At 46.4% G+C, this 27,201-nt stretch overlaps 2 protein-coding genes across 3 annotated transcripts in view; both read left to right on the top strand.

Moving 5' to 3' along the window:
• Positions 1 to 8,095, top strand: part of IL2RA (interleukin 2 receptor subunit alpha) — a 43,247-nt gene extending 35,152 nt beyond the window's left edge. The window contains exons 5-8 of the mRNA XM_060095405.1: positions 899 to 985; positions 1,329 to 1,400; positions 2,575 to 2,641; positions 8,049 to 8,095. Of these exons, the coding sequence (XP_059951388.1) occupies positions 899 to 985; positions 1,329 to 1,400; positions 2,575 to 2,641; positions 8,049 to 8,073 (251 nt within the window). The 3' untranslated portion in view covers positions 8,074 to 8,095. The remainder of the gene's footprint in view (positions 1 to 898; positions 986 to 1,328; positions 1,401 to 2,574; positions 2,642 to 8,048) is intronic.
• Positions 8,096 to 24,853: 16,758 nt separating this feature from the next.
• Positions 24,854 to 27,201, top strand: part of IL15RA (interleukin 15 receptor subunit alpha) — a 44,560-nt gene continuing 42,212 nt past the window's right edge. For both annotated transcript variants that reach the window (XM_060097579.1, XM_060097578.1), the window contains exon 1: positions 24,854 to 24,941. In XM_060097579.1, the coding sequence (XP_059953562.1) occupies positions 24,857 to 24,941 (85 nt within the window). In that variant the 5' untranslated portion in view covers positions 24,854 to 24,856. The remainder of the gene's footprint in view (positions 24,942 to 27,201) is intronic.

Genomic DNA, 27,201 nt, shown 5'->3' with positions numbered 1-27,201 from the left:
CACTGGGCCTGCATGTCTGGAGCCTGTGCTCCGCAACGGGAGAGGCCACAGTGGTGAGAGGCCCGCGTACCGCAAAACAAAACAAAACAAAACAAAAAAAAGGAAAGTCCACATGCCATGCACACATTTCCAACTTGCTGATACATAATGTAAATCCATTATTTGTGACATGCCACGCCATTAGCATGCCCCCTCCTCTTGTGTGAGTCCCACCTGAGCTTTGCCAAAGTGCAAATGTGCAGGGAAGGGACTTTTCAAGCACAAACACATATGCACACGCATGCACGCTCATTCACACACGCAGACAAGCCACCTATGTTGAGGTCTTCTATTTTCATTCTGAAATCGTCTTACTATTTCTACAATCAAAAGTCACTTCCATTTGACCCTAAGTGTTAGTGGCTTCTTTGCTCACCCCCACTTCCCAGACCCCACGTCTCCCTCTTGGATCTTCTAGGGACGCTGCTGTGTTTCTTTCCCATAGCCTGACCCCCATGAGCCACACTGCACGCCAGGCGTGTCCACAAGCAATGGGAAACCTGTCACAGAGAAAAGCTCTCCTTTTGTGCATTTCTACTTCGTTTAATGGTTTGATGGTATTTGTATTATGATGACCCGTTTCTAAGCCACAGAAGGAAACCAGAGCTGAGTAGGCAGCGTGGGGAGAAAGTTGCTCAGAGTTCTGTAGAAAGCCAGGGTCAGGGTCACAAAATTCCCTCCCTCCTGCTCTGCTGCGGCCACTGAGCCACTTCGCTGTGACCCTAATGGGGAACGGAGAACTGAGACTCACACCTCAGCTAGTGCATCTGGGGTCAGCTGAGGAGGCCAGGGAGGGGGTGCACATGAGACCTCCACTTCCCACCTTCTGTTCCACAAGCATCCTTACTCTCTCCTCCAGGTGAAGAAGAGCCTCAGGAGAGCACGGATGCTCCCCCTGGCAGTGAAACTCCTTTTCCCTTAACAACGAGGATGGCAGGTACCACAGGTACGGCTAGAGTTTCTTGGAAGATAAAAGGTTGGCTATTAAACCGTGATGTAGGATAAGGGGAGGAGTTGGCCTGGAGCTGCCCGTAGGTGCTAGAGATGATCGCACACCTGAGTGCAACCTCCCAGTCCTCAAACACCGCCAGTGTCAGAGGAGAAACAAGATGAAGGTGGCACCTCGAGGCAGAAGAACGAAATGTTCAAATGTTGGCCCCAGACTCCCCTGGTCTCTCCTAGCTATCCAGTGGACTCCAAGCCCCCAGACCCGAGAAACCTGGACTCTCCCAGCCCTGTGCAGCCCCACAACCAGCAGTGACTAGCACCCTTCTCTCTCTTTTGCACAGATTTCCAAACACCCACAGAAGTGGCTGCGACCATGGATATGTTCATATTTACAACCAAGTATCAGATCGCAGGTGGGTAGCAACAAACGTGCACCAGACAGAGACCAGGGGACGTTTGCTTGGTGGGTTGGTGAGCTGCTTGGTTAGTTACTATAAACTAGCTCTTTACACTATATAATGTTCATAAAAGTCAAAGACGAATCCAGATAGTAACATGACTCGGAATCACAGGAACCGGTTGTAGTGAGTTAGGAGTGAGGTCTCAAACCAGCCTCAACCAGTGCCTCCCGACCAGATTCTAGAGGACGAAATACCCAGCACCTGCGTGTGAGAGGAGGCCAGGGTGCGGGGATGTGGTGGAACCAGCGGAAGAGAGAAGAAGCATGCCATCAACACTCCAGGTGTTTCCTGGTGGGAGGCAAAAATGGGCTTTGAGAAAAAAACAAAACAAAGACCAAAACCAAGCTCTTAGAAACAGAGCAGAATGCTGGTGACCAGGGGCCGGAGGTGGGGTAAATGGGGAGGCGGGTGTCAGAGGGCACAAACTTCCAGTGAGAAGAAGAGCACGTCTGGGGATCGAACGTAGAGCGTGGTGATCACAGCTAACAACGCTGTACTGCAGACGTGAAAGTTGCTAAGGGTAAATCTGAAATGTTCTTGGCCCAAAAAAGAAATGGTAATTACATTTTGCAATGTATAAGTGTATCAAAGCAACACATTGCATACCTTAAACTTAGACAATGTTACATGTCAATTATATCTCATAAGGGGAGGGGGGTGAGTGGAGAAAAACAGGCTTTGAGGCACGTCTAAGACACATAGACAGATGGACGTACGGATAACTTGACAGCTTCAGGACCACAGGAAAGCAGCATCTGGGAAACAGAACACTTTCAGGAGATGCTAAGTGTTTATCATGTATCTTTACATTTCTTTTACCCATCGCAGGCCTCACTCACGGCTTCTTTAACTGAGGCCGGGGAGAGGGTGCCTATCAGCTGCTCCCCACAGAAAGAGTGGAGCCCCCTGAGGAAAGGCTTGTGCCCTTCCAGTCCACACCCCCAGGCCCTGGTCCTGGAGCCTCCAGGGAAACTCTGCCGGGAGGGAGCCGCGTTCTGAAAAGGGGCGGCACAAACCGCAGCGCTCACCTCTCGGCGAGCCCTTTGCTGGGGGTGGGGACGGATACAAGGGGACGGGCTCTCTCAGCCCCCGGGCCCCCTTCCCTGACCTGCCTCTCCGTCCACAGTGGCCAGCTGCATCCTGCTGCTCATCAGCATCCTCCTCCTGAGCGGCCTCACCTGGCAGCAGAGATGGTGAGTCCCGGGTGATCAAGGAAGCCCCGCCCACGCTGGGGGGAGGGGGAGGGCCGCGCAGGAAAGCACCGGGTCAGGGACCCCTTCCCCCCCAGCCCACCCCCTTCCTCCCTGACCACCAGGGGTTTGGGGAGCAGCAGAGGGCGGACTGGCCACTGCACGCCTTCCCAGAGTCGACCCACAGAATTACAGCCGCAGGGAAATGGGAAAGCCAAGGAAGCGAACATCCACTGAGCGCCTACTGTATGCCAGGGTCCATGCTTATCTTGCGAACAGTATGGCAACCTGAAACCTTTGCTACAGCTCTGGCAGGTTAAGCAATGTGGACAAGGTTGCACAGCAGAGGCCCAAACTGCAACCTCTGTCTAGTGCCCAGGACCTCTTTGCCCCTGTCACCTGGCAGCGGAGAACCAAGGGCAGCGTCAGCCCTGGTTCTCTCCTGTGCTCCCCACCCCCCAACGCAGACGCTCACACCAGAGCCCCCTAGGCCGGGAACCTGACCCACGCGACCCCACGTGTGGACTCATTTGCATTAACTCTCCGGCTGCAGAGGAGAACAACCCAGTGAGATTTTTAAAATACCAATGCTTAGGTGGGCCCCAGACATCAGTACTTTTTTTTTTAATTGGGATAAAATTCTTCATTTTAACCATTTTAAAGTGTGTAATTCAGTGGTTTTCAGCACTGTTGTGTATACACCACCAGTATCTAATTCCAGAGCATTCCATCACCCCAAAAAGAAACCACACATATCCCAATTCCCCATCCCCCCCCATTCCCTGGCCACCACTGATCTACGTTCCATCTCTATGGATTTGCCCGTTCTGGACATTTCATGTAAATGGGACCATGTACATACTGTATGCCCTGTTGTTACTGGGACGTTAGTACTTTTTTTTGGTGGTATGCGGGCCTCTCACTGTTGTGTCCTCTCCCGTTGTGGAGCACAGGCTCCAGACGCTCAGGCTCAGCAGCCATGGCTCACGGGCCCAGCCGCTCCGCGGCATGTGGGATCCTCCTGGACCGGGGCACGAACCCACGTCCCCTGCGTCAGCAGGCAGACTCTCAACCACTGCGCCACCAGGGAAGCCCGACGTTAGTACTTTTTAAAAGCTCCTCAGTCGCATCTAATACATACACATCCAGTTTAGATAACCCCGAGCTGGACCTGTGGTTCTGAAACGTGAGTGCATCAGAATCTCCCAGGTGGGCTTGTTTTTTTTTAATTGAAGTACAGTTAATTTACGGTGTTTCGGGTTTACAGCAAAGTGATTCAGATATATATAAATACACATATATATATACTTTTCAGATTCTTTTCCATTATAAGTTATCACAAGATACTGAATATAGTTCTCTGTGCTATACAGTAGGTTTTGTTTATCTATTCTATATATAGTATCTGTTAATCCCAAATTCCTAATTGCCTGTGGGCTTCTTAAAGCAGAGCCTGCCAAGCCTACCCCCAAAGTCCCTGATTCAGCAGGTCTGGGGTAGGGCCTGAAAATTTATGTCTAACAAATGCCCAGGTGATGCCAATGCTGCTGGTCCAGGGACCAAACTTTGAGACCCACTGCACTAACAGTGTTAAGAATCAAGAGAGTGAAATCATTTCTCTCTCTCTCTCTCTCTCTCTCTCTCTCTCACACACACACACACACACACACACAGAGTCAGTCTCTCCCTCCCTTTAGACAGAGACTATGGAGACCTAGCTTGTCACTCTCCCCACCTCCCAGGGCATCCCCTACCCCCTCCGCACCAAGTGCACTCTGCCAACCCTGATATAAACCCCCCAGAAGACCCTGAGAAGAAAGAGAGTCACCCCCCCGACCCCCGGCCAAGAACCAAAGCCCTCTGACCCCCCAGCCTGCCTAGCCAGAGAGAAATCATCAGATTCCTTCCATTCTTATCTTGATCGTCAGGCCCACGATAAACTCCTGGTTTTCCTTCTGTCAATTAAAAAGCACAAATGATTGCAATGCAAAGGAGAAGCCCGAGAAGCCCTCTAGGGTTGCCGTGTTAGGAATTATTCACATACCCAGCAACCTACCAATCTCTCTACGTGTTAGCCAATTCCTGAGGCGTTTTTATAGGATTCTGTGTGATGATGCATGTAAATTGCCCAAAACGTTATCTTTACTGCACACACAGATCCTCTCCTTCCCTCACTGACAGGACCTAATATCCATCAAGGATCTTTGTATTTGGTAGCTTAAAGACCCAAACCTTCGTACACAAAGGGATGAAGCTATTTGGGAGTGGGAAAGGTTTGGACTTGATGTTGTGAAACCAAGAACTGCCTGAAACTGTATGAGTTTCCAAGATCTCCCAGAATTGCAGTCTTCCAGGAGACCTAAACAGACACCTCAAACTGACCCAGAGAGCTGGTCCAAAAGCCTTCCTAGAATTGAATTTCATCTGATGGTGCCCTCTTGTGGCCAAACAGAAATACTACATTTGATTTAAAAAAATTTTTAAAGCAATTACTAGGAGCTGACTTACCCCAGCTCCTGAGAGCCAAAAGCTAGATGTTCTGGAATTTTGAGAACTGCTTTTAAGCATAACCATTATTAAAAATTAAATTATATAAACTTACAGTTAAATAAATTATATTAAAAACAAAGTCAGGGACTTCTCTGGTGGCGCAGTGGCTAAGAATCCGCCTGCCAATGCAGGGGACACCGGTTTGATCCCTGGTCCGGGAAGATCCCACATGCCACAGAGCAACTAAGCCCGTGCGCCACAACTACTGAGCCTGCGCTCTAGAGCCCACGAGCCACAGCTGCTGAAGCCCGCATGCCACAACTACTGAAGCCCACAAGCCACAGCTACTGAACCCGCGAGCCTAGAGCCTGTGCTCCACAACAAGAGAAGCCACCGCAATGAGAAGCCCGCACACAGCAACGCAGACCCAATGCAGCCAAAAATGAATAAATAAATAAGTTTATTAAAAGAGAAAACAAAGTTAATAAGTACTCAAAATTAATCACTTTCTAATTGTTTTACTGCATTTTACTACTTTATTCTCAGGGTTATTTGCACCTGTGTATCTGTATCGAGGAAATACTATCTATATGATGGTTTTATACTGCACGTCTCTCCCCAACTCTGTATTCAAGGTAGCTTGAAACTGGGAGTGGTGGGAGTTTTTACACCATGGAAACAGGCAGCCTTTTTCAGACAGCTGGTTGTTAAACATTTGCCAACACACCAGTTCTTGGAGCCTTGCCCCATGGGAGCTCTGAGCAAGTTAGGAAGTAACCAGATGTTCCCATGGGCTGAGGAAGGGCTGGGGGAGTCTAGGATTGTACTGTCTGATAGGGTCGCCACTAACCACGTGTGGATATTTAAGTTTAAACTTAAATACAATTAAAAATTCGGTCTACGCGTTGCACCAGCCACATTTCAGGAGTTTGATAGCCACACGTGGCCATGTTATTGGACAACATAGATACAAAACATTCCCATCACCATAGAAAGTTCTTATGGTACGGTGCCAGCTGGAAAACTAGGAGTTTTCAATTCATGAAAACCCCTTAGCACAGCTAGTTGGTTTTATTATTCCTTTTATGAAGCTATTGTCTTCCGTATACTTCCAAAAAAATTTGATAGGATATCTCCTACGTAGGTGCTGGTCAAAGGGTACAAACTTGCAGGTAGAAGATGAATAAGTTCTGGGGAATCTAATGCACAGCAGAGGTGATTATAATCAACAATATTGTATTATATACTTAAAAGTTGCTAAGAGACTAGATCTTAAATGTTCTCACCACCAAGAAGAAATGACAGTTACGTGATATGATGGAAGTGTCAGCTTTAACACCAGGGTGTTCATTACATCTCAATATATAAATGTATCAAATCAACACACGGTACACCTTAAACTTCCACGATGTTCTATGTCAATTATATCTCAATTTTAAAATGACTACGAGAATATCTCCTATGTACCAGGCACTTGCCAGGGGCCTAAGGATGAATACGAATGGCCCCTGCTCTCAGGAGCTTACGGATCAGTGGAGGAGAAGGGGGAAAAAGTTGAGATTTTAAATGTAATGTGTTAAAGCCTAAGATTGAGGTGTTACAGGAATGAAGAGAAAGGACACCTAATCTTATATGGGGACACCCAGAAGGCTTTCAGAGCTGATACCAGCGGCCAGATAAAGAACGGCAGGAGAAGCTGCAAGGCAGAGGGGCAGGAGGGGAAGTAAGGCAGCCTGAAGGGCATGAGGACGTCTGGGAGGATCTAGCAGTTCTGAACACTGGGGTGTAAAGTGCACGGGGCAGTGGTGACAGTGGTGCTGTGGGAACGGCCAGGGACCGAGTCCTGGAAGATCAGGCCAGACCGAGGAGCTCAGGCCCGACCCTGAGGACGACAGCGAGCCACAGAAGCTCAATTATGCGATAAGTGGTAGCACTGGCCCTCTGAACAGTCCGGCTACAATAGAGGCTGGAGTTAAGGTGGGTAATGGTGGTGGCAGTTTGATTATGTGACGATGGAATAAATCCACACAGGGGACGAGGAGAGCATGAACTAGGTCAGTGGACATAAGTTAAAAAGGAGGAAAAGGACTTCCCTGGTGGTGCAGTGGTTAAGAATCCTGCCAATGCAGGGGAAATGGGTTCGAGCCCTGGTCTGGGAAGATCCCACATGCTGCGGAGCAACTAAGCCCGTGCATCACAACTACTGAGCCTGCGCTCTAGAGCCTGCGAGCCATAACTACTGAAGCCCACGCGCCTAGAGCCCGTGCTCCGCAACAAGAGAAGCCACCGCAGTGAGAAGCCCCCGCACCGCAACAAAGAGTAGCCCCCGCTCACCACAACTAGAGAAAGCCCACGCACAGCAACAAAGACCCAACACAGCCAAAAATAAATAAATAATAATTTTTTTTTAAAAGGAGGAAAAAATCGAGAAATACGTGAGTCAAGTTAGCAGGATTTGGTGGCTGATCAGAAGTGAGGGTTAAGGAAGAGGGTTGACTTGGGGGTGACACCAGATGTTAGAGTGTTACGGGGGACTGTTGTCAGACACACTAGGATGACATGTAACGTGAGGGTCATGTACCCCGTGGGGAGCAGCCCTGGAGCAGACCCCCTCCTGTAGCCCCTTCCCTAAGACCCACCCAGTCTCCATACCTGTAATGGTCTGGGTCTCAGGCTCTTTCTCAGCCCCACTCACCAATGATTGGATCACCATGCTGTGAGGACCACGGCGCTGCCCGTCTTGACCTCTAAAGGGGTGGTCAGCATGTGGGAAGGTCAGAGTATCCCGGGGTGGGATTTAAAGTTAGCAGGTCAATGGGGGCTTCTGTTGAATGCTCCACCCACATTAATTTAGGGTGCAGATGACATTCTTCTTGGTGCAGTATTACACCCATGACTATGACTTGTTATATCACTACAGGAAGAAGAATAGAAGGACAATCTAGAAAACCAAGGGCAGGAAGAAACCAAGAAGAACCCGCAGATGTCATGGATCACAATCAAAATCAAGGCAGCTAAACACTCATCCAAGAGGCGTCTCCTGATCCCATGGGTTCTGGAAAGCTCTGAAGTCACATCACAGGACACCAGGCACCTGCAACCCCATCGTGAAGCCAGCTCTGTAGTATCAATGAGTGAGCTTGACCTGCACGTAGGCAGCAAGTCCAAGGTCACTGGAGGAACGGGGAGGAAAAACCAGAACTCTTGGTCCCATTTTCATGTTGTGTATGTGTTCATTAAAGCATGACCGGCATGGAACTCTCTCCATACCATGTATAATACAAAGAAGAGTAGCTTCATGCTAAGTTCATCCCAACTTCCCAGTTTAGAGATCCCAAGGAAAACCCTAGCACTAATAAAAATAGACACACATGCTCTCTACCCTATGTAACTGGACCTTGTTCCTCAGTCCACGTAGGTCCTTTCCCAGCCTCTGGTTGACTAGCCCATTCTCCTGATCACATCCTTTAATGAATGCCCCCTAAGAACTCTGGACTGGTAACTAGGAATGCTTTTGACCTTAGGTCAGTGCTCTAAACTAGCCCCCCTCCATTGAACCTTCAATTATGAGTTTCTAAAGAACAGAGTCCATGGGGGAATAGTCTTTGGGTAATACCAAAAGAGGACAACCAAGCCCTTGGAACTGTGGAGCTTCAATATTTGAAAAGATTTCACTGGAGTTAATGTCGGGAGAAGGGGGATAAGCTAGGTCCTAGGTAATGGATTATCCCAGTCAAAAAGCTTCAGCTGTACATGACTGATGGGCACTTGAAGAGTTAGTTTCTCTCGGATTGCTATAAATGATACTCTGTATTTGGCCAGCATGAATTTGATGTTTACAGACAGACACACAATGTGCAGATGTGTACATTTTCAAAGAAGTGTCATAAAAACACTGATAAGGGAGCAATACATTCAATGTTTATGGAAGGAAAGAAAGAAGGAAGTCGGGGTGGGGGGAGGGAGAGCATGTAATGATGGACAAGGCCACACCAGTGATCCTCAAACTGGTAGCACAACGTTGAGCAAATCAAAATCACCTGGAGGCCTTGTTAAACCATAGAAGGGGGGACTTCCCTGTGTGCAGTGGTTAAGAATCCGCCTGCCAATGTAGGGGACACAGGTTTGATCCCTGGTCCAGGATGATCCCACATGCCATGGATCAACTAAGCCCGTGCACCACAACTACCAAGCCTGCGCTCTAGAGCTCGCAAGTCACAACTACGGAGGCAGCGTGCCACAACTACTGAAGCCCACGCACCTAGAGTCCATGCTCCACAACAAGAGAAGCCACCACAATGAGAAGCCCATGCACCGCAAGGAAGAGTAGCCCCGCTCTCTGAAACTAGAGAAAGCCCGCGTGTAGCAACGAAGACCCAATGAAGCCAAAAATAAAAAACAAAACAAAACAAAACAAATCAAAACAAAAAAACACAGAAGGCTGGGCCCACCTCCAGAGTTTCTGAGTTAGCAGGTCTGGGGTGGGGCCTGAGAATTTACATTTCTAACAGGTTACAGGTGATGCTGATGATGCTGGTCCGGGGCCACACTTTGAGAACCACGGGGTTTATGCCTCCCACCCTCAACTCTCACTGGAAAAATCAGCCTCAGGGGCTGAGATTTCAGTGCAGATTCAGACTCTTGCCAAAAATCTCAATTCTCAATCAGTTGACTTAGATGTCCAGGTTAAACAAAATCACATAATGAAGATTAATGGAAATTTTAAATCAGAAGACAGTTTTCATTTCTGAAAGGGCAGGAAAATGTTATGAAAAAAATGGACAGGAGTCAGCAGGTCCATATCTAGATTAAAGAACCATTTTCTGTCCTTTCTGTGACCAACCAAGTACCATCACCTTCCATCGTCAACATCCCCCAAGTATATATTTTCTGGGGAAACTAATGTTAAGAGGAATATAAGACCAGAAAAAAATTGTTTTAATCTTATTTATCTTACTTGAATAAAACTGGATTATCATTACTCATTTTGGGGGAGGGAGGTCTATGAGATCAAAAGTTTTTTCATAATACAGTTGACCCTTGAACAACATGGGTTTGAACTGCACAAGTCCACTTACATGTGGATTTTTTTTTTTTTTTTTTGCAGTACGCGGGCCTCTCATTGTTGTGGCCTCTCCTGTTGAGGAGCACAGGCTCTGGACGCGCAGGCTCAGCGGCCATGGCTCACAGGCCCAGCCGCTCCACGGCATGTGGGATCTTCCCGGACCGGGGCACGAACCTGTGTCCCCTGCATCAGCAGGCGGACTCTCAACCACTGTGCCACCAGGGAAGCCCTATGTGGATTTCTTTTAAAAGTAAATTCTACAGTGCTACACAATCCATGGTTGGTTGAATCCGCAGATGAAGAATCAGGGATTCAGAGGAACCACAGATACATAGGAACCAGGGATACAGAAGGCCGACTATAACTTACACGTGGATTTTTTACTGCACAGCGGGTCATTGCTCCCAACTCCAGTGTTGTTCAAGGGTCAGCTGTGATTAAGATGTTATTTACCTTTTTCACTCTCATTCTCTTACAAATGTATGGTGGAGTTTTCCAGAAGCTACATGATATGTGATGATGTCATCGCTCTGGTGTTAACACATAATGAGTTTATTACTGCTGTTTGTAGAAGAATTAATAAATAATATTTTTAAAATTTCCTGGTTTTAGTGTCTAAGTATGATAAGTATCACTAGATGTAACTACATAACAAAAAGTTTTGAGGAGCCTCAATACTTTTAATAATATAAAGAGGTCCTGACAGATGGCTAACAAGCACATCATCATTGGTCATTTCAGAAATGCAAATCAGATATATAGATATAGATATAGATATAGATATGTATAATGGAATATCACTCAGCCATAAAATAATATAAATAATGCCCTTTGCAGCAACATGGATGAACCTAGAGATTATAATACTGAGTGAAGTAAGCCAGATAGAGAAAGACAAATATCATATGATATCTCTTATATGTGGAATCTAAAAAAAAAAATATGATGCAAATGAATTTATTTACAAAACAGAAACAGACTCACAGACATAAAAAACAAACTGATGGTTACCAAAACTGGGGGGGGGAGGAATAAATTAGGAGCTTGGGATTAAAATATACACACTACTATATATAAAATAGGTAACCAACAAGGACCTACTGTATAGAACAGGAAACTATAGTCAATATCTTGTAATAACCTATAATGGAAGAGAATGTAAAAAAAGAATATATATATATATATACATATATAACTGAATCACTTTGCTGTACACCTGAAACTCACACAACACTGTAAATCAACTATATTTCAATAAAAATTTTTAAAAAAAGAAATGCAAATCAAAACCATGGTGAGACACCACTTCATAACCGTTAAGATGACTTTAAGGGAAAAAAAAAAAAAAAGAGGAGATAACAAATGTTGACAAGGATGTGGAGGAATAGGAACCTTCATACATTGCTGGAGGGAATGTAAAATGGTGCAGCCATTGTGGTGGTTGTTCCTCAAAAAGTTAAAGAATTACCAGATGGCCCTGCACTTCCACTCCTGGGCACGTTCCGCAGGAAGGAAGAAAACCCGTGTCCGCACAGAAGCTTGTATACGACTGCTTATAACAGCATCACAGCCAAACAGTCAAGAGATGGAAACAACCCAAAAGGCCTACCAATGGAGGAATGGATAAGCAAACCATGGTCTCTCCACACACTGCAATATGACTCTGCCATAGAAAGGAATCAAGTCCTGATAAAGGCTACAGCATAGGTGGGCCTAAAGAACATTATACCAAGTGAAAGAAGCCAGACACAAAAGGTCACATGTTGTATGATTCCTTTTATGTGAAATGTCCAGAATAGGCAGCTCCAAAGAGACAGAAAGCAAATTAGCAGCTTCCAGGGGCTGGAGTAAGAAGAAAACCCTGAACAAACTGAACACCAGTGACTCTTCTCAGATCCCTCAGTCACAGGGCAAAGCTCTGCCCCCAAAGTGAAGTGACAGACAGGTGGATGCAAAGAATCAACAGCCTCCTGGAGCAGAAGGCCAGGAGCAGACACTGGGGCAGGGAAACCTAAACCCATGACTGCGGGAGGCTCGGTGTGGACAAGTCTGGGAGGTATAAACTCCAGGGGTCCAGTCATAGGAGGCCCTATGTCTCCATGGGTTTTACCTCCCGGGGGTGAACCAGGTCCTCATGGTGACAGTCAGAGAAAACCCCCTCATGCTTGCAGCAGGGGGAGGGGGCAAAGGAACCAATTTTGAAATATACCAGACACTCTGCTCTCCTTAAGGAGGGCTGTCCCTGGGAGAAACTACTTCCCTAACTATCTTGGGTTTTATCTAAGCCTAACGCACCAGAGGGAAGGGAAATGCCCAACTCTGACCTGCTCTACCTTCCACACAGGAGAAGGGAAATATCGACTCCAGACTTCTGGATTCCTATCCAGGCTTTCTATCCCACCTGAGGGGTTGGGGGAGAAGCACACCCCCAGGCTCACTAAGGAGACTTAACCCCTAACTGTAAGACAATTGTAAGATAATTGTAAAACAATCCCTCCCCCACACCTCACCATCCCATCAGTATGGCTCCTGTATGATAACAGGGAAACACGGCCCAAAGACCCACACATCTTAGACATTATTTAAGAAAAAGTCTCTAGGGAAAACGCAGAGAAAACCCAGGGAAAGCCAGGGAGATAAAATCAATGACACCATAGGCAATTTCAGCCTCCACAGGTATAGTAAACGCTAAACACAGCCTAATTCCTAGGCAGACAAACACAAAGCCTCACACCATAAGGCCTACTTACCTCAATTCCTTTTACCTAGTACATCACGTCCAGCTTTCAACAAAAAATTACAAGGCAATTTCATTGCCAAGGGTCTGGGCTCAATCCCTGGTCGGGGAACTAAGATACCGCAAGCCGCACAGCCCCGCCAAAAAAAAAACAAAAGAAAGAAAGAAATTACAAGCCATGCTAAAAGGCATAAACTGCAGTCTGAAGAGACGGAGCCAGAATCAGAACCAAACTCAGACATGGCAGAGATGTCAAACTGGGAATTTAAAACAACTATGGAAAATAAATTTTTCTGACAGAGATTGCTATGACCCCTAAATCCAGTCTTCCTTTGGTCATGAAAGCCCAGGTTTTAGTGGAACACAGCCCTCCCCCAGCTGAGGATTACATTTGCCAGCCTCCCCGGCAGCTAAATGGGCCACGTGACTAAGTTCTGACTCGTGAGACAGGAGTGCGGTAAAGTGAGCAGTTCTAAGGTGCCCTTGAAGAGAACAGGTGTGCCTTGCCCTTCCTCCCCTCTTCCACTGGCTGGCAGGTGGTCTTGGTAGTGGGAGCTAGAACAAGCAGTGGAATTAAAAACTACACACTAAGTTTAACAGGGAAATAAAACCAAAGGAGCCTGGATGTCTGACGTGGAGGGGCCACGCCAGAGCTGTTTACTCTTGCACTGGACATGAGACAGAAATACCCTCACCTAGGGATAGATTGGGAGTTTGGGATTGACATGTACACACACTACTATATGAAAATAGATAACCTACAAGGACCTGCTGCACAGCACAGGGAACTCTGCTCAATATTCTGTAACAACCCAAATGGGAAAAGAATTTGAAAAAGAATAGATATATGTGTATGTATAACTGATTCACTTTGCTATACACCTGAAACTAACACAACACTGTTAATCAACTATACTCCAATATAAAATAAAAAGTTATTTTAAAAAAATAAAATGCAGTTGTGATATTTATAACAGTTATAACTACCAAAAAAAAAAAAGAAATACCCTCGCCTTTAGGCCACTGTGACCTTTGCCCTCATTAGAGCAGCTGTATCAACATCCCATAACAATCATCCACCCTACATGCACCTCCCCCAAATTTGGCTTATACAGTCATATCGGTATCAAAATATTTTCAGTGGAAAATGGGACAAGAATTAGCATAGGACATTTTTTTTAATATTCTCCTTTTATTTTTTTAACATATTTATTGGAGTATAATTGCTTTACAATGGTGTGTTGGTTTCTGTTGTTATCACAAACTGAATCAGCTATACGTATACATAAGCATATGACATTTAAGCAAACTTTCAAGTAAGTACATGTTTTCTGTTCCACAAACGTTATCTAAAAAAATTCTCCCTCCAGGAGGTGAACAAGTATATCAGAGAAAATGACATCAATTTTCTGCACTAATTTGACTACTCCCTTACTCATCTTCAGAGAATGACTGTAGTTAATTTAAGGTGTCCCTGAAGGCTTTCCAAAAATATGGGCTCACATGGGGATGTTCCTAGCAGATGGTGCTTTCCAGCTAGTCAGGAATCAGAAAGAGAGAGCTGCTGAGATTTTCAAAGCCAATCCCTTTGTTATTCCATTCCTCCTCTGAAGGAGTGCCATGCAAAACCCATGACCTGTCCTTCTACAATAAGTTATCCTAGTTATATGATGTTATCCTACTGATACAAGGGTAGGTTAAGAGAATATTCCATCTGGAAAAAAAAAAAAAGGCTAATAACTACCTTCAAGCAGTCAGGCAAGGTGGGTGGCTAGGTGTTTTCCATTAGCAGACTCGGAAGAGAAAATCTGGCTTAAGCTCTTCAGATTACCTTGACAGAATAGACCCTAATAAGAGAAGGTATAAAGTGTTTGAAATCTTCAGTGGAGTAAATGCTATAGAGCAAAGTGATTAATTGTGCAGGTAAATACCATTAATCAGCAAAGAAGTAAAAGATGCAGCAGCAGATATGTGATGACTTCCTGTCCTTCCACGCCCTGTTCCCGACTGTCAGGGGCTGGGTCTTAGCAAATTACACCTCCCAGATGCTCCTGCCCCAGCCATGGGCTAGGTGGCCAGTGGGAAGTCCTAAGAAGAGTTTGGAAGGCAGATGAAAAAAGAGAAGCCATTAACCTTCCTTTCTGCTTTTAGCAGCATCTACATCAGCGAGAGATGGCTGTAGGCTCCAGCAGCCTTTGGCAGCCTTGGTAAAGAGAACAGTGGTTGACTGCCACTATAGGCTCCAAAAATTTTTGCAGTTACAACAGCATTGATTTCTATAGCAGCAATAGTTTCCTCCAGAATCAGCCATAAGTATATTCCCGGATATTCAACATCCCTTATCTTAGGGAAATGCAAATTAACACTACAATGGGATGTCACCTCACACCCATCAGGATGGCTATTACCAAAAAAAACCAGAAAAATGGGACTTCCCTGGTGGTGCAGTGGTTAAGAAACCACCTGCCACTGCAAGGGACATGGGTTCATGGGTTCCCTTGTCTGGGAAGATCCCACATGCCGCAGAGCAACGAAGCCGGTGCGCCACAACTATGGAACCTGTGCTCTAGAACCTGTGAGCCACAACTACCGAGCATGCACGCCACAACTACTGAAGCCCGTGTGCACCCTAGAGCCCATGCTCCACAACAAGAGAAGCCATGGCAATGAGAGGCCCACGCACCGCAACGAAGAGTAGTCCCGGCTCGCCACAACTAGAGAAAGCCCGCGTGCAGCGACAAAGACCCAATGCAGGCAAAAAAAATTTTTAATAAAAAAAAAAAAGAACAAGTGGTGGCAAAAATGTGGAGAAATTGTGCACTGTTGGTGGGAATGTGAAATGGTGCAGCCACTACAGAAAACAGTATGGAGTTTCAAAAAACTAAAAAATAGAACTACATATGATCCAGTAATCCCACTTCTGGGTATATACCCCAAAGAACTGAAAGCAGGGTCTCAAGAAGATATTTGTACACCCGCGTTCATGGCAGCGTTATTCATAATAGCTAAAACATGGAAGCAACAACCTAAGTGTCCATCAACAGATGAATGGATAAATAAGGTGTGGTCTATATACACTATGGAATATTATGCAGCCTTAAAAAATGAAGAAAATTTTGCAATATGCAACAACATGGATGAATCTTGAGGGCACTGTGCTAATGAAATAAGCCAATCACAAAACACAAATACTGTCTGATTCCACTCATATGAGGTACTTAGAGTAGTCAGAATCAGAGACATGAAGTAGAATGGGGGTTGTCAGGGCTGCAGGGAGTAGGGAACGGTGAGTTATTGTTCAACAGGTACAAAATTTCAATTTTGCAAGATGAAAAGAGTTCTGAAGATGGATGGTGGTGATGGTCGCAGAACATTCTGAAGGTACTTAATTCTACGAACTGTACACTTAAAAATGGGTAAAGCGGTGCATTTTGTGTTATATGTTTTTAACCACAATTTTTAAAGAGTATTTACTGCTTGATTCCATTTATTTTATATAAATTTCTGTAAAATGCAAACTAATATACAGTGACGGAAAGCAGATTGTCAGGGGAGAGGCAGGGAGGGCAGAGTGAGGGTTATGAAGGGGCATTTGTGTGACTGTGGTTTTACAGGTGCAGACATGTCAAAACATATCAAACTGTATGCTTCATGTATGTGCAGTTTCAATTAACCCCCCGATAAAACGATTTCTAAAGAATTCGCCTCTGTCTGAAATTCCTGGCAGAGTTCTAGGTTTTTGAGGTGTTGGGGTAGGGGACTGGTCTCTGACTGAAATGTCTTCTGGCCTCACGAGCCAGTAGGTTCAGACCAAGCCAGGCTGTTGGTGATAACCCATAATTCCTTGCTCTTGCTCTACCTGCTAGTGTAGGACTTTAGCCCTGCACACACCCACGGGCACACGCACAACACTCACAGTCTCATACACACACACACACACACACACACACACACACCGTCTCACTCAGACACCTTTGGGATCTGGTTGTCAGGACTGTATTTGCTCTAAAACAAGTTCCACGTGCCCTGGAGTCTCACCAAGTCCTCCGTGAATCCTGTAGCCTCAGCTCACGCCTATAGCTTTTCCTGCCATCAGGTTCTCACTCACGGCCAAGGGGCCAGACCAACGGGACAGTCTCAGACAGACACAAGGATGTCCTCCCTTCCTCGCTATGCTTGTCCCCTGGGCTCACTTCTTCAAAACTGCAAATAGATTCCTGAATCCTGTCCCTATAGGTTCACCAGACACACCCAGAGACATGTGAATTTCAGTGAGCAGGACATCCAGTCCACGTAGATCAAAACGACAGTGCTGAAACCTCTGTTAGGGCCCCTGGATTTTGAGTTTCACATATATTCGTTTTACAAATACGTAGCACCACTCTCTAGGGAAAACCTGCAGACAGACGGCTCCATAGACGGTGTGATAGGGTGATATGTAAAGTATGATGTTTTGGCAGAGCTAGAAATTAAGGCACCAAGCTCTCCTCTGTGCCCCTGCAACCACCTACACTCGTACTCATGAAAACAAAGTCACCAGATGTTAATCTGCTGTTCAAAGAACAGTCCACCAGGCGTGGGACAAAACAGGTGGGGGATTGCAGGACAACCGGGAGAACTGGTTTCCTTCCCTACGCCCACTCTCCCGGGCCCTCCTCCTCGAGGTGAAGGAAGAGAAGGGGTGCAGTCTTGCTCAGCACCTCTACCTTCCCTTGCTCCGCGCTCTGCGGAGAGGGGTAGGTTCTGATACAGGCACCCCATTAAATTGGGACACCCACAAACCTAGGAGCAACCGTAGAGTGTCAGAGACGTTTATTAGCGTGATCCTGGTGATATTTTCATAATATATACATGTATCAAACATCAAGTTGTACATCTTAAGTGTATATAATTTTTATATGTCAAAGATATCTCAATAAAGCTGTTTAAAAAAAAAAAAAGAGCCTAGGGAAGTCTGGCTGTTTTGAGAGTAGGGAGGAACACAAATCCTGCACCCCTAGAAGTGGGAAAAGCCAGAGAGAGCTTCCAGAGGTGGTCTAAGCTCTGAGCTCCCCTCGGGGAGAATGTGGCTTGAACAGAATCCAAATGTCTCCAGGTGCCCATGTGGGGACCAGAAGGGACTGCGGGCAAGGACCGCATACTCTCCAGGACTCAGCGAGGAAGGAGTCTGGGTGCAGGAAGGGAGTTGAGGCCAAGAATGTCAGCGGATCTCCTGCCAGGACTTGATGGCACCCAACGACCTGCAGGATGTCACCCTCAGGACCTGGAATAGGACACCCTCACTTACCACTTGGAGACATCGGGGCAGAAATGGAAGAGAGACGTCCCCACTCCATAGAAGCGGGTAATGGAATCCTGGGATAGAATTTTAAACAAAACTATGAGTTAATAATTGACCTGAGAGCCTACGGAAGTGGACAGAGGGAAAGCATGGAGTGGGCGAGACAGGATGGAATGCACCTGGCAGGTCAGAGGTTTAGAATCAGAAATTATTGTCTCTACTCTAAAATGCTTTTGCCACCCGGGTCCTGTGAGGGCAGCTGTCTGCTCACTCTACCTGGAGGAATCAGATGGCATCTTTGCTCCCCAAAAGTACATCTGTGGGGTTTGTGGGCTTTTCCTTTCCTCTTCTCCCATAGTTCCCTCCCTAGAGATGTCTCAGTCATTTTAAATGGACAAACCATGTGCTGGACCCTTAGAGACAAAAATATTAGAAAATAAATAAACTGCAAGTAGAGTGGGACACACTGTGCCTCTAATGGGTACAAGTGCTCACAAATATTCAGCGCTCCATCATGCAGGAGGTTCCCTCGACCACTCTTTTTTTTGAGGTATGTGGGCCTCTCAGTGCTGTGGCCTCTCCCGCTGCGGAGCACAGGCTCCGGACGCGCAGGCCCAGCGTCCATGGCTCATGGGCCCAGCCACTTGGTGGCACTTGGGATCCTCCCAGACTGGGGCAGGTACCCACGCCCCCTGCATCAGCAGGCGGACCCCCAACCACTGCACCACCAGGGAAGCCCTCCACCACCCTCTTAAACTCAGGCACGGCTCTATGACTTGCTTTGGCCAATAAATAAGAGAGGAGTTGTGGACTGAAGTTTTAAGAGACAGCTGTGTTATCTGAAGACTATTCAAAAATATGTAATTTGTTGTGTTTTATTTTCTCGTTATTTTATTTTTATACTGGAAAAAAGAGATAAAGGCTATGGCCCAATCTGCTCTCAATGACTCTTAAAACCAAATCTCCCCATGAAGTCATGTAGGATCTGATGCAAGTACAAACCCAAGCATGCTTTCTTTCATAAACTCAGGAGTCCCATAATAACTAGCATGAAATTACCTTAAAATAAGTAAACTTTCACTGGAAAGTATACCTGCAAAACCACATCAGAGCTGTTGGCTTTTGCCTTGTTTCAATTTCTTAAAATTACCCATGAGCTAAAAATTCCTGTTTGAAAACAAGATGTTTAATGTCATCATGAGACTTTTTAAATTTCATTTTTAGAATAAATAATATGGGTCTTCCCTGGTGGTCCAGTAGTCAAGAATTTGCCTTCCAATGCAGGGGACGCAGGTTCCACCCCTGGTCAGGGAACTAAGATCCCACATGTCGCAGGGCAACTAAGCCCGTGCACCACAACTACTGAGCTCGCTCACCTCAACGAGAGAGCCCACGTGCCACAAAATACAGAGCCCACGCGCTCTGCAGCCCACGCACCACAACTAGAGAGGAGCCTGTGCGCCGCAATGACAGATTCTGCATGCCCCAAAGAAGATCCCGCGTGCCGCAGCTAAGACCCGACGCAGCCAATAAATAAATTAATAAATATTTTAAAAGAATAAATAATGTTTCAAAAATATGGAAAAAAGGGTAAAACTAAACGTATACATTGAAGCATCCCCCCTTCATCCCATGTCCCATTTATTCAGTTACCACCTCCATAGGAATGCACATTTATTGCTTTCTCGTGTGCTTTTCCAGGGTGTTATCAAATATGTGTGCTAATACAAGCAAATATAAATATATTCTTATTTTCTCCCTTCTGACATAAAAGGCAGCATACTATACATAGCTTTGCATATTGTTTGGTTATTTGTCTTCTAAACAATATATCTTGGAGATCTTTCCACATTCGTAGAAAGAGAACTAACTTTTTTACAACTGTACTATACTCTCTTGTATGCATGTTACATATTTTATCCAATCACTTTCCTATTGATGGACATTTGGGTTATTTCCAATCTTCGCAACTATTAAGATGTTTCTTAACACATTTTTTATAACATATCTGGAGAAATCATTTTGCAAAAAAAAAAGAAAGAGAGAAAGAAATGACACTAACAATAACTCTAACCCCAAAGAAATCAGTAAGACTTTTAGGTTCATAAATACCTTCTCTTTCAACTCAGAATCTATAAGTTCTTACATTAAAAAAATTACAATGTCTATAAAATATTATAACTTGTAGATATTTTATTCTTAATATTTTAGGTCAAGGACCCTTTTGAAACAAACACTGATGAAAGTTATGGGTCTTTTCTGCAGAAAAGAGCATGCTCAAAAAAACTTTTGCAAAATGTTCCAAGAGGTCATGGGTCACCTACTGTGATTGGTCATAGATCTAAGATTCTAAAATTCGTGAACCAAACTCATTCCAATAAATTAATATTTCTGATTTCTAGCATAGTGGAGGAATCGAAACACTTTGAGTAGTTGTCTGCATAAAAAGATTACTACATATTAGATGTTGCAAAGCGTACGAATGGGCTTTCTTGGGCTTGCATGGTGGTTTGATTTTTTTCCAAAGCAACAGTCACTATTTGCAAACCAGAAGATATCACACATGGACTTATATTTCCAATGTTTCTTCAAAAATTAAAACTCTAGGGGCTTCCCTGGTGGCGCAGTGGTTAGGAATCCGCCTGTCAGTGCAGGGGACACAGGTTTGAGCCCTGGCCTGGGAAGATCCCACATGCCGCGGAGCAACTAAGCCCGTACACCACAACTACTGAGCCTGCGCTCTAGAGCCCGTGCTCCGTAACAAGAGAGGCCGCCTCAGTGAGAAGCCTGCGCACCACAACGAAGAGTTCTTCCCACTCGCCGCAACTAGAGAAAGCCCACGCAGCAACGAAGACCAACGCAGCCAAAAATAAATAAATAAAGCAATGCAAAAAATACATTTAAAAAAAAAAAAAAAAAAAAAAAAACTCTAGTGGCACTGGACACACACTACTCCCGTAGTCTGCAAGAGCTTTCAGCTCACTTCCTCTTATGTCCACCAACCCACCGTCGGGTCCTTAAGGGTATTTGGGTTTGAGATTCCAAGATAAATCATGGGTTTGCATTTTTAAAACCCTAAGGTTCTGTCACTTTCTTCCTTGGATTTACCCTGAGTTATTTATGGATGAACTAAAGAACAAAGGAGAAAGCAGGAGGCTCATGAAAGCTGTTCCTCTTCTTCAAGCCCTCTTCACTGGAGATGAGATAAGGGAGGAGGAGATGAGATAAGGGAGGAAGAAGAGGCCGGGCTGGGGGCAGGAGAGGAGGGGCAGATTTAAGGAAGAACTCCCAGGGTGACAGGCCAAATTGGGCTCTTGGGTGAAGGAGGGTCAGTAGGGGATTCTCATGGTGTAATTGAAAGTGGAACACAAAGCTGATTCAGCTCAGGGAGGTTTGCTTTACAAGTTTATCATCTTAGTTGGCTGTTGTCTTGCTGTAGGAAGTGAGAGCAGAAGTGGGAATATTGGTCCCAGCTGTTGGAACTTCCACCCAGGATGGAGTTTCTATCCTCACCATCTGTTCATGGGGCCTCCCTGTCTATCTTCTTGGTGCTTTGGTGTGATGAGAAAAAAAAAAAAAAAATTGAGAAAAACAACTTTGTCTTCTGAGTTGCTGCTGAGCTATTTTACACTGTGATAACCTTACTCACACCCAGAGTCTGGACATTTAGATAAAGACTTGAATTGAGGATGCCGCCATAAGTTCCCCCTTTGCCCCTTCTCGGGCGGCATACACCCGAGAGAACTGAAAACATATTTTCACACAAAAGCTTGTACATGAATGTTCATAGCAGTATTATTCCTAACAGCTAAAAGTTGGAAACAGCTCAAATATCCATGAACTGGTGAGTGAATAAACAAAATGTGAAATATCTATTTAATGGAATATTATCCAGTCATAAAAAGTAATAAAGTACTGATACACCCTACAACATGGATGAACCTTGAAAAACATTACACTGAGTGAAAGAAACCAGACACAGAAGGACATATCGTCTGATTCCATTCCTGTGAAATATTGAGAATAGTCAAATCCATGGGGAAAGAAAGTAGATTTGACGTTACCAGGGACTAAGAAGGGGGGAAATTGGGAGGAACTCCTAACAGGCCCTGAGTTTCTCTTTGGGGTGATGGAATTATTCTGGAATTCGATAGTGGTGATAGTTATACAATGTCATGAATAAAAACCACTGAATTATACTCTATAAAGTGGTGAATTTACTGTTATAGGAATTATATCTTACTTTAAATAGTTAAGATTCTAAAGAAGGAGGAAGAGGAGAAGGGGTTGGGGAATAATCCATTAGCCTTGATCCATAGCCTCCCCTTCTTGGTGGCCCAGTGTGACATGTTACCCTCCCATCATGAGGGTTCACTGTCTGCCCCCCTCTAGAGGACAGCCGATGGCTGAAGACCCAGCTCCCAGGTACCATCTCTCCTGACCCCACAGCCCTGTCCTCAACTCCAGCTCTGCTCTGAGTGGTGGCTGCTGACCAAGCTCCCCAGCCCTGTAAGGGACCTTCTTATTTGAAGGCCCCAAACAAGCTCCCACCTGAGTCACCCTTGAGGTGTGGACACTGTACCGCAGGGATCCAACTGTTCTGCAGCCAGGTCAGTTCCTTTGGCCTGAGAAAACAGGTCTTGGACTTTGTTCTCAGAAATAAAGATACCATATTGTTATAGGTGGAAGTGTGTCACCCCAAAAAGATATGTTGAAGTCCTAACCCCCACTAACTCAGAATGTCACCTTATTGGAAATAGGGTCTCTAAGAGGTCACCATGTGAAAATGAGGTCATTAGGATTAGGGTGGGTCCTAATCCAATTTGACTGGTGTCCATATAAAAAGGAGAAATTTGGACACAGAGGGAGGACGCGGTGAAGACACAGGGAGAAGCCAGCCACGTAACTGCAGTGACACACCTACACACCCAGGAACACCAAGAATTGCCGGCAAACACCAGAAGCTACAAGAAGCAAGGAAGGATCTTCCCCTGGTGCCGTCCAAGAGAGCATGGCCCTGAAGACACCTGGATCTTGGACTCCTGGCCTCCAGAAGATCAGAGGACCAATTCCTGCTGTCATTAAGCCACCTAGTTCTTGGTACTTTGTTAAGGCAGCCCTAGCAAAATAATACACATACAAAAGCACAGGGCTGTTTGGGTGTGGATGGCAGAGATTCACATGTTTTTAAAAGAAGAAACCATCAGTATTGCTCATAAAAAGGAACAAACGACTGACACACAGCAACTTGAATGGATCTCGAGGGAATTATACTGAGTGAACAAAGCTGACCTCTACAGGTTACAAACTGTATGATTCCATTTACATAACATTATTCAAATGACAAGATTATAGAGATGGAGAAAAGATCAGTGGTTGCTAGGGCTTAGGGAGAAGGTGAGAGTGGAAGGTGGCTGTGACTAAAAGAGTCGTAGTGGGAGGGATGCTTTTGATAACTGTTCCCCGTATTGACAGTGGTGGTCACAGACACCTACATATGTGACGTGTAGTGCCCAGAACTGAATACACACGCTCCACTGAGTGCATGGAAAACGGACTAAATCTGAGTAAGGTCTGGGGGTTGCATCAATGACATTCCCTTCTTGTGCTGTTGTACTGGAGTTATTCAGGATTTTACCACTGGGAGAACAGATGGAGACCCGAGCCCAGAGACGACCCATCCTGCCTAATTTCACTCCCAGAACTGGGGATTTCTGATTCTGCGTCCCGAGCTTTCTCACTGCACACCCGCTTCTCAATAATGTCAGGCTTAACTGGAGATCCCAAGAAAGAAAAAAAGCCACCTGCAAAGCAGCAGGATGGTAGGCTAGCCGAATCGTCTAAGGCACAGAGGTGAATAACTGTCGGTCCTCCCTCCCACGCCCGCTTCAAATAGTTTAAATGTTCTTGGGGAAGAAAGATGCAGCAGGAGTAAGAAAAGTGGCGGTGCCGGGAGCCAGTCAAGATTCGGGCAGGCGGCCTGGGCTTCGCTCCCGGTCTGGGCCTGGGCGCACCGGGCAGGTGACCGGGCCAGCCGCATATCCCCGCTGTCACTCAGCGTCACCGGCCCGGAACAGCGGGACGCGCGGCCACTCGTTCGCCAGCTCCTGGTCTAGGACCTTCGAAGTCGGAGCAACAAGCGGAGACAAGAGAGGCGAGGTGACCGAGTGGAGCCGAAGCCAGGTGTGACGTCCACCGGCCGTGTTTACGGGAACTAGTCTGCTTCCCGAAAGCTTCTCCCGCTCGTCGCGGAGACACACGACGGAATGGACTGCTGGGGTCACCAGGGGCGAGAAGGGCAAAGCCGGGGAGGACCCCGGGCCTCCTCAGGGCACAGTCCAGGTCCCCGTCCCGCGCTGCCGGTGGCGCTGCGGGGACCGGGCGGCGGCGCGGGGGTCATAGGGTCTTTTTCCAGGGGAGGCGGGTGGGGATGCTGAGTCACGGGTCTGTCACCGCTTCTCACCTCTCCAGCCCTCGGGGGCTAAAGCAAAAGCGAAAGCGAATGCGGCTCGCGGGGCGGCCGGTCTCGGAGCTGCGCCCGCCGCCTGCTCCCGGGCAGTGGGCATCTGAGCGCGCGAGCGGCGGGGCGTCGCGGCCGGGGCGAGCCCGGGAGGAGGACGGCGGGGGCGCGGCCAAGGTCGGGCCATGTCGGGGCGGCTCCGGGGCTGCGGGGTCGGCGCTCTACCCGCGCTGCTGCTGCTGCTGCTGCTCGGACCGCCGGCGACGCCGGGTAGGGAGCGCGCGGGGAGCGGGAAGCCGGGCTGGGGGAGGCCCCCATCACAAGGGTGTGCGCCCGCGCGCCGGGGACACATGGAGGGACGCGGGGACCGTCGGCTCAGGGCCCCGCGCCCCGGATCGCCTGGCCTCTCAAGGCAGGGAGCGAGTGGCCGGGCTTTTCATTCTACGTTTTCCCCAATTTCCGAGGCAAAGGTTAGAAGCCGGGGTTTGCAATGCGGGCTCGGAGTTGGGAGTTTTACAGCGATTTCGAGAAACGCATCAGCCCCGTGAGGAAAGCTGTGCGCGCGTTCATCCGCCGGCAGTCCCCCCGGGGGGCGGGGCCGTCCGGGGAAAACGACTGGTCTCTACTCTCCGACCAAAGCAGGTTATATGCGGGGGTGGGGGTAGGACGGGGTACGGACTGCGTGCGTCCCGGAGGAGTGAAAACATGTCGGGCAGGTTGCACACCTGGGGGACCTGGCAACAGCTCCAAATTCTTCAGCATTAGGAAACCGAGAGAGTGCGCGGGGTGGGGGGCGCGCCCCGGAGAACGCGGTCCCAAGCAAACGGGGAAGAACGAAGTTGAGGATGGCTGGGTGTGTTCGGGAAGAACTTTAGGTCGCACAGATGTCATTTCTTAGGGTTAGACTCGAACGAGTGTCCTATAGATTGTAGATGTTCGTCCCGAGAGCTAGACAAGAGGGAGGAGAAAGGAGAGATGGGTCTGGCTTTATCCACGTTGGTGCGCCTTAATCTTGTTACAGTCACGGAGCTCTTTGAGGTCTGATGAAAAGCTACGAACCCTCTCCTCTGAAAAATACATGAATGCACATACTTCCAAAACTTGCATATAATTTTGGGGTTTGGGGCCCCAAAGACCAACCATGGACTCTCCAGGAGATAGTAATCCCATGATCTGTATGTGTGTATGTGTGTGTGTTTAAGGCAACACTCCTAATAACTTACCTCCAGTCGGGCCAGTCTACCCATTACTCCATCAGAGGCTTCCATCCACAGTTGTGGCTGGCTGGCCTGCTGTGAACCCATAGCTCTGAAGGCTTTCCTAAAGTTTAATTTTCCTGAGACTACGTTTGCATTTCCCCCAACTTCTGAGAATCTGAGTTATGCTGGTGACGGAGTCAGTTGGCTAGCCAGTGTCCCACATGACCCCTGGGGAGATGTGGGTGACAGCCAGAGCACTGGGGCAACTCTACTGGACAATATGAAAGTGAAATTCAGCTTAAGTCAGAACCCAGCAAAGATGAGCCATCTGCTTACAAATGCAGAGGACACTGCAGGCAAGTTCTCTAAAGCTCATCAACCAGCATAGCTCTTTGACCCCACAAAGGCATTGCTGCCATCTTTTAGCTCCTGGTGTTTCTTAGTTTTTCTTAAACAGTTCTCTTGGGGGTACAACTGACAGATAATAAACAGTATACATTTAAAGGCATAATTTGACAAGTTTAGAGGTAAATGTATAGTCACGAAACCATCACCATGGTCAAGAGAGTAAACATGACCATCACTATCAAAAGCTTCCTTACATCTTGCATTTATCCTGACCTCCCAGCCCTGTCCCCCAGGCAGCAAAGATCTGCTTTCTGTCACTGTTGATTTGTTGCATTTTCTAGAATTTTATATAAACGGAATCATGCAGTTTGTACTCTTTCTTGTTTGGCTCCTTTCACTCATAGTAATTATTCTGAGAATTCCCCAGCCTTGTAACTTGTATCAACAGCCCATTCTTTTTTATTACTAGCACTGTTCTACTGCATGGATATTGCAGTTTTTTTTTAATCCATTCACTTGTTAGTGGACATTTTGGGGGTTGTCTCCGGTTTTTGACTATTACATATCAAGCTGTTATGAACATTCACATATAGGTTTTTATGTGGACAGAGGTTTTTGTTTCTCTTGGGTAGAGAAAATGGCTAGGAATGGAATGGCTGGATCACGTGACATGTGTATGTTTAATTTTTAAAGAAACGGCCAAATTATTTTCCAAAGTAATTGTACTCATTTACACTCCCACCAGCGGTGGGTGAGAGTTCCACTTCCTCCACATCCTTGTCAGCACTTGGTATGGACAGTCTTTTTTTGTTGTTTAACTTTTAGAATTAATTTTTTTACAGCTTTATTGAGATATATGTAATTGGTATATAATATTGTGTAAGTTTAAGGTGTACGACATGATGATTTGATATATGTGCATATTGTGAAATGACCACTACAATAAGATTAGTTAACACATTCATCATCATCTCACAGTTACC

The sequence above is a fragment of the Mesoplodon densirostris genome, chromosome 4, assembly GCF_025265405.1.
Source record: "Mesoplodon densirostris isolate mMesDen1 chromosome 4, mMesDen1 primary haplotype, whole genome shotgun sequence".
NCBI lineage: Eukaryota > Metazoa > Chordata > Mammalia > Artiodactyla > Ziphiidae > Mesoplodon > Mesoplodon densirostris.
The sequence above is the reverse complement of the archived record's forward strand: the minus strand, read 5'-3'. Positions and strand labels throughout refer to the sequence as shown.